Source organism: Cryptotermes secundus, unplaced genomic scaffold, assembly GCF_002891405.2.
Source record: "Cryptotermes secundus unplaced genomic scaffold, Csec_1.0 scaffold810, whole genome shotgun sequence".
In the NCBI taxonomy this organism is placed as follows: Eukaryota; Metazoa; Arthropoda; class Insecta; order Blattodea; family Kalotermitidae; genus Cryptotermes; species Cryptotermes secundus.
Genome location: NW_019731279.1, coordinates 216,129 through 223,878, shown reverse-complemented (window position 1 = coordinate 223,878; position 7,750 = coordinate 216,129). Strand labels below are relative to the sequence as shown.

General features: G+C 38.0%; 1 protein-coding gene across 3 annotated transcripts in view; it reads left to right on the top strand.

The window, feature by feature from the left end:
- LOC111866893 (acyl-CoA-binding domain-containing protein 5A) overlaps positions 1-7,750 on the top strand; it is a 44,327-nt gene that overhangs the window by 19,622 nt on the left and 16,955 nt on the right. For all 3 annotated transcript variants that reach the window (XM_023856239.2, XM_023856238.2, XM_023856237.2), the window contains one exon: positions 4,302-4,495. In XM_023856239.2, the coding sequence (XP_023712007.1) occupies positions 4,302-4,495 (194 nt within the window). The remainder of the gene's footprint in view (positions 1-4,301; positions 4,496-7,750) is intronic.

Genomic DNA, 7,750 nt, shown 5'->3' with positions numbered 1-7,750 from the left:
AAAAGAGAATGCAGTTACTTTGTATTCTACTAAATGTTTTTTTTTTCCATTTCATACAGAAAAATGTTATTATATTATAATACCTTAAAACAGACTACGAATACTTCTGCCTGTTTCCACATCAAAGTTGACATAATACTACCACTTAATATTATATCTCCGATGAGGACATTGGATTTTTTTATTGACCTAATCCTTCCAGCCGCACTATGGCCCTGGTGTCGACTCAGCCTCTAACACAAATGAGTAAAAAAAGTAAAGCTATCCCTGTAGCAAGCTGTGAAGGCCCATAGGGTTGTGAGACGTTGGTCCTACATTATCTAGACAATCAGCTCAAAGATGGCGGTAAGGTTGTCAGCCTTACGCGCCGGCAGTGCTTTACTCCCCAGGAAAATTATTTAATTAAACAGTTATTTTCTTTTTTCTTACAGCATATAACATGATTCTGCATCCATAGTTTCCACTTTTACTGGCTAGTTCTTGTTCTGTTGGTCAGTGTAGTGACTTTGCTATGGGCTGGACAGTCAAGGACTTTAGGTTTGATTCCTGGAATTGACAGAAATTTATGTCATCCCCCCAGTATCCAGACCCAGCTCTGGAGCCCCCCCAGCCTTCTATATAAAGGCTTTGGGTTGGGGGTGGGGAATAAAACGGCCAGTGTAAGAAGTTGACCAGTCACTTTCATCGAGTGTCAAAGTTAAGAATTTGTGAATCTGTATATCTCTCCTCTCCCATATGTCCCTTGACAATCTCTGTGTACCATTCATCAAAGAAGTCATCCAAGAAAAAAGCATAAAACATCATGATAAACTAGGACACCATAGTAATACATTACTCCAGCCCCTGCTGGAACAACAACGAAGAAAGTTAAAGAAATTATGGCCAGCAGATCTACTTGATGGTAGAAGAGGATCTCTCATTGGAGGAGCCCTCATCACGATACAATAAGCACACGAGGATCATGTTTAAATTAGCAAATTAGCTTAAAGAATGTATTTAATTCTGATTGCTAATAAATATATATATAAAAAAGAATATGTCCCTGTGGTGTGATGCTTAATTAAGCACATGGACAACTTTTAATCAAAAGAAAGAGGATGCAGGATGAGAAGTATGGCACACATGAGGACGGTCAGAAATATATACAGAATTTTAGTTGGTAAACTTGAAGGAAAAAGAGTGCTTTGGAGACTGGGAAGGATGATATTAGAAATATCTTAAAGAAATATGGAAAGAATTAGTAAACTGGATTGAATTGGCTCAAAATATGGTTAACTGGTGAAGTTTTGTGAACACAGTAATGGGCCCTTAGGCTCTTGTTTGTGTTCTGTAAAAGTTGCTCCTGTTGTGATGGGCTAGAAAAGGAGTCATTTAGACTGGCTCTCAAGCTCTTCCCTTCAGACATAACAGAGCTATGGAAAAGAGAAAGGATTTTGTACTGAATGGCATTTCCTGGATTTAAGATAGTCTTTATATCATGATGCTGGTATAATACATGAAAATCACACACTACTTTCTCAGTCCACACAACTGAGAATTCACACCTTGCTTTCAGTGAAACTGTGAAAGGAACAAGGAAGTCCATCAGATGTTTCATTTGTATTATTAATGCATGCTTCAAATGTAAGAGGTCTCAGGTTCAGTTCTTGGTGCAGAGATTATCTATCCTGACAGATGTTTTTCATGGATTTCCTCATTCACTCGGAACATGAAATGTGTACTATCGTGAAGTGTGGAATGGCAACTTTCTTCTGCACCCTTCTGAATTCACCATTCACATTTTCTCATTTGTGACTATGTCACACATTTGAGAAAGTATCTTTAAATAAATCAAGAAGCAAGCAAGGAACTCCACCAGTAGGTGAAGACATGTAGCAAATGGCTTTCACTTTCACTGTATATCAGTCTCTTGACCCCAGATGGAACCATAACAGGGAATGAGGGCATGGGTTATCTTGAGGCTACTGCTGCATGCCAGAAATTTGTGCCATAGCATTGCAACACAATACATAGAATGTTTGTCCAAGAAATGTAGGCCCTGTGGCAGAACTAATACATGCCGTCAGTCCCTGATGAGACTGTCCCCAGTATTACCACAGAGTTATTCATTCATGGTAGTTATATATGATAAATGTTTTTTTTTATGTAAGTTACATAGTAGAGTTTCAAGAAATTTCATTAAGCTTGTCTTGTTAAATAAAATATTTTTTATTAAGGATATGCCAAAAATGAGTATTTGCTAATGTGTGCTCTTCAGCTTAAATTAATAATGGAATTATAAAGTAAGGTGTGAATTAATTGAATATGTACTTTAGGACATCAGTAATCTGAGATTAATATCTATAAGTATAGCCCAATTTTTGTAACAGGGCAATTTGCTTCCAATGTGCATGTTTCCAGAATCATGCTTATAAATCCTTAATGGACATACATACTCATTAAATATTTACTAAATTGAACGATATTTAAAACAAAATTTAGATGAGTGTAATGGTAAAACATTGGGATACATGAAAGGGTAATACAGCTGTGCATCTTTTCACTCATGTTTTGTTCCGTCAAGGAAAATACAAAGTGGCAGATCTCAGTGCAACTCTGTTTGCTTTTTCTGTAACATGTTTGGAAAAAAGAAGTCTTTACATAATTGAATACGCTGAACACAAAAATGACAGGAAGTCGTAATACATTATTTTTATTGTCTGTTTTTTTTTTCCACATGCAAGACGTGTGAACTTACATACTACATATTATGCAGTTTGAAATAATGACAATAAACATTTACTTACTAATGAAACATAATTTGCTGACATTAATTGTAAGAATATTAGGAAAGAAATATGAACATGAAAAGAAAATGTATTGTATGATATTCAGTGCACAAAACTGTGACATGATGGGAAACTTTTGTATCCAAGTTTTGAATCAGCATATGAGAATTAATTTATAGGGCCATTTTTCCTTTATATCACCATAACATTGCTGACTAGTGTTATTGCTGTGACATGAAATTGTAGGAACAAGGTTCATCATTTGTACAAATGCTAGGTTGATGTCATTGTTGTGGTTTATATAACATCTCTGCGCAAGCCTCACAGCCATAGACAAGTGAACCTAATGATGGTCATTACATGGACCAGTGCATTACATTATTACAGTCTGTGTTATTCCTTTGCATGGTTTCCATGCCCCACTTTTGACTAGTAAGTAGCATAGCTATGCGTTACGCTTCTTTCTGTGTTCTTAGATGATGCCACAGGTATGCAGCACTTGCTTTAATTTCTTTCATTCTTCAGTTTTACTGTTAGCCTTTTTTTCTGTTGTATCTTTCTTGCATAACTTACTGAACCAAAGGGTTCAACACGTTTAATACCAAAATCTGTCATTCTGTTTCACTCTGAGCCACTGCAGTACGGTTTATATCTTCATGTTTGTATCTGTGATAGCCATTTTAATATTGTACTTTGTGTCCTTGGTATTTCAAATTACTTGTTTCTAAGACACATTTCTCTGTCAATAGCTTATTTGTGTTTGCTTCCTCACACTGAGCAAGTTGGCGCAAGTGATAATGCTACTGATTTGTGTTCAGGAGATGCCTGGTTTCAGTCTTGACTGGTTCACTGACCATCTTGAGTTTTTTGCGCTTTTGCTCAGAATCTCCAGATAATTGCTTAGATAGTGCCTTAAATTGATTGCCTCTGTGGTCTACTGGTCAGAGTTCCTGGCTACAGATCCATAGGTCCTGGCGCTACCAGATTTTCTGAGAAGTGGGTCTGGAATGGGGTCCACTCAGCCTCGTGACGATAATTGAGAAGCTATTTCAAGAAAATAGCAGTTCTGCTCTAGAAAACCAAAATTATTGGCCATGGGGATTCATAGAGATGACCACGTGCCATCCTCTATCCACTAAAGTTGGCACTAACTTCGCTGAAAAGCAATGGTTGCTTGGTCAGTATAGTTTGCTTGCAGACTAAAAACCACAGTTTCTTTTTTATACATAAATTAAATTAAGCCATGAACTGCTTGTTTCCACATCATTTCCAAATCATTATTCACTTTTCATCCAGTCACTTGATGCTATGTAGTCAGAGTTCCTGACAGAGTAGTTAAGGAAAGTAGAAGTAAATTGTGCTGCATGTCAAGCCTATTATCACTTCTTTGACTACCCTAACATACTAATTATGCGGCTTAAATTACAGAATACCAAATTAAAATCTTACATCTGTTATTTCACTTCCTTTTTTGGTTCAAATAGTATTTGTTTTCATCACTTTCATATCTTTTTTTCTCGTATTGTTTTGCAGGTTCCTACCAGCCGTCTCATGAGCTGATGCTTAGATTTTATGCATATTTCAAGCAGGCAACAGAGGGACCATGTGTTACACCTCGACCAGCATTCTGGGAAGTGGTGAAAAAAATGAAGTGGGAAGCGTGGAACAAGCTGGGCAACATGTCACGAGAAGAAGCAATGAACAACTATGTAGAGGAGCTCAAGAAGGTTTGAGCTTACAGTTTTCCTATCTGTTATGGTTTTTCTGCACTGTATAATTTTGCCTGTGGTTCTGTATGGGTGTGACACTTGGTCTCTGACATTAAGGGAGGAACATAGACTGAGGGTGTTTGAGAACAGGGTGTTGAGGAGAATATTTGGACCGAAGAGAGATGACGTGACAGGAGGTTGGAGAAAACTGCATAATGAGGAGCTTCATAACTTGTACTCTTCTCCAAGTGTAATTAAATTGATCAAGTCAAGGAGGATGAGGTGCAGGTCATGTAGCACGAATGGGGGAGACGAGGAATGCGTATAGGATATTAGTGGGAAAGCCAGAAGGAAAGAGACCACAGGGAATACCAAGGCATAGGTGGATGAACAATATTAGAATGGATCTTAGAGGGATAGGATGGGATGGTATGGATTGGATAGATCTGGCTCAGGATAGGGACCAGTGGAGGGTTCTTGTGAACACGGTAATGAACCTTCGGGTTCCATAAAATGCTGGGAAATTCTTGAGTAGCTGCAGAATTTGCGGCTCCTTCAGAAGGGCTCAGCTCCATGAGTAAGTAAGTAAGTAAAATTTTTCATTCAAAATATATTGAAGTTATTGAAGTCATACTTTTTCACATCTAATGTTGCTCTATTGACATTTGGTAATTCAGTCACAGAACAATTAAATAAAGGCAAGTATGTTTAAGTTTCTAGACCGCCTCTGTGGTCTAGTGGTCAGAGTTCCTGGCTACATATCTAGAGGTTTGAGTTTGATTCCCGGTGCTACCAGATTTTCCGAGAAGGAGTGGGTCTGGAACGGGGTCGATTCAGCCTTGTGAGGATAATTGAGAATCTATTTCAAGGAAATGGCGGCTCTGGTGTATAAAACCGAAATTAACAGCCATGGGGATTCATTGCGCTCACTACACAACAGCCTCTATCTGCTAAATTTGGCACTAACTTTGCTGACAAGTGGTGGTCCTGTGGTCAGTATAGTTCACTTGTGGACTACTACTACATAAGTATAATTTACTACAAGAGAACAAATAAGAGTAGTACAGAGATATTATCTTATGTGCTGGCAGTTTTGTAATATTAAGCATGATTTGAGCTTTTCATTGTGATAATTTTGAAGATTGCTGCCTCCTTGGATGTGATGGCATATAGTCTGGTAGAATGTGCTTTTCTACTCTGAAAATAGAGGCTCTAGGTTCCTCTAAAACATTTGTAACACACTTCCAGACTACACAGTGTCACATCCCATAAAACATTAATCATTCAGTAATATGAAATTGAGGTTTTGTACACTGAAGCAACCTAATATCTTTTAAGTTTAAAATGCTGACCAACTCTTCAGTCTGTGTCCCATGTATGATCTTGGCATTAGACCTCCAGCCACAAATCATAGATTCTTTGATTTACACTCATATTTTTTATTCGGGGGGGAGGGTTGTAATGTAATGTAATGTAATGTAATATATGTAAGGAGTGGTCCATAAATACCGGCCCCAGCGCTATGACCTTCAATGATCTATTGTGCTTCCCCTTTAATTAGCCCTTTATTAATCCTACACTTTTAATAAAGTGAAGGACCCTGCTTATGGGGGCGTTATAAAAGTCACTTGGTTCCATAAAAAACTGACCCAAGTGACGAAATCTTAAATAAGATATGGCCTCACAATCACACAGGATATGTGTGGCTGATTCGTTTTCGTGTAGGCACCTTTCACAAGTTGGGTTATCTGTCAGTCCCAGCTTGAAAAGGCGTCCTTTTAGGTGGCAGTGTCTGGTAAGTAATCCTACCACCCATCTTAGTTGATCTCTATTTAATCTCAACAGATCATTCGTTCTACTGGTCGAGGGTCCTGATATAAAACCCTTTGCCTGTTTGAGTCCAATTGGTGGAGGGGGTGTTGATTTGGTTTTCAGCCTGAAGGCCAGCAATCGTGATACAGAATTGTCATAGTTTTCCCCAGTCTTTCATGATAACTCTTAGGATAGTACCCAAGTTAAAATAAGCCATCAGTGTTTCATTTTACTTCCTCATTACTTCACCATCAACTGTTATCCTACCATTTCATGTCATATAATCTATGCAGCAAATAAGCATTGTTAAGTAACTAAAAAAGTCAATGAGCAGGACATAGGGCTGCATGTGCATTGAAAATAGTCTTCCTCATTCAGAAATAGGTTAAAATGATCTGAATAGATTGTTTGTTACCTTAGTGGCAAAGAAATATGGTTGAGAGAGCACAGTACCCCTCTGTTTTTCAAAATGGGGGAAAAGGAGTGTAAGACAATATCGTATCCTTAAGTTACAAGAGAAAAATAAGGATTAGAAGGAAAGAATGAGGTAGCTAATACTTTGCTATATTTATTTATTTTATTTTGAAAATTTTAATTTTTTCAGCCTGTAAGTAGCACAAAATTAATTTTTATTAATGACACGATAATCTTCAAGGATAATGTATCCTTAAATTCATTTGATTATAGGGGCATCGTATAATACTCCAGGTCCCATAAACACAGGGATCAGCTTCTTGATGGAGGCCCTGAAGAAATTTAGTTTGTGCAAATAGAAAATGATAATTTGGTGTATATTTGTATGCATTGCATGAAGTGAGAAAATATTATCCTATTACTGTCGTGTCTGCATAGGCAGTATTGCAGAAGTGCCATTATTGACTGAGTTGCTGGGAAGCCTTCCCACCTGTTCATGGTCTGTACCTTAATTTTGGAAGAACAATTTAATATTTTTTCTTTTTCTTGTGATTTATTCTTAGGTTATTTAATGACACTTTTAAGCGGACTTCGTGGTCTAGGGGTAATGTTCCGACCTCATGACTCAAGGTACGCGAGTGGAATTTTTAAGGGCGGAAAAATTCGGGGAACAAGTCCTCCAGGAGGGACTTTAAGCCGTGTGTCCCATGTCGTAGATTTATGGCACGTAAAAGATCCTCATGTCTCTGAGAGACCTCTGAGCAGAATTAGGCAAGTTTCCCGCCCAAGTAGTTTCCAATTCCTCTGGTAGATGGGGAAGTATCGGGGACCACTGCCAGAGAGGGCCAACCTTGCTGGCAGAATGGGGCTGATAGCGAGCACCAGTACTGGAAGGACATGGCAACTAGTTAGAATAATTAAAGGGGGACGCGCAATAGATCAACAAATGGTCGCAGTGCATGGGGAAACCCACCCCCTCCAAATAATAATAATAATAATAATAATAATAATAATAATGACACTTTTGCAGTTTTTGAGGTTGTATAG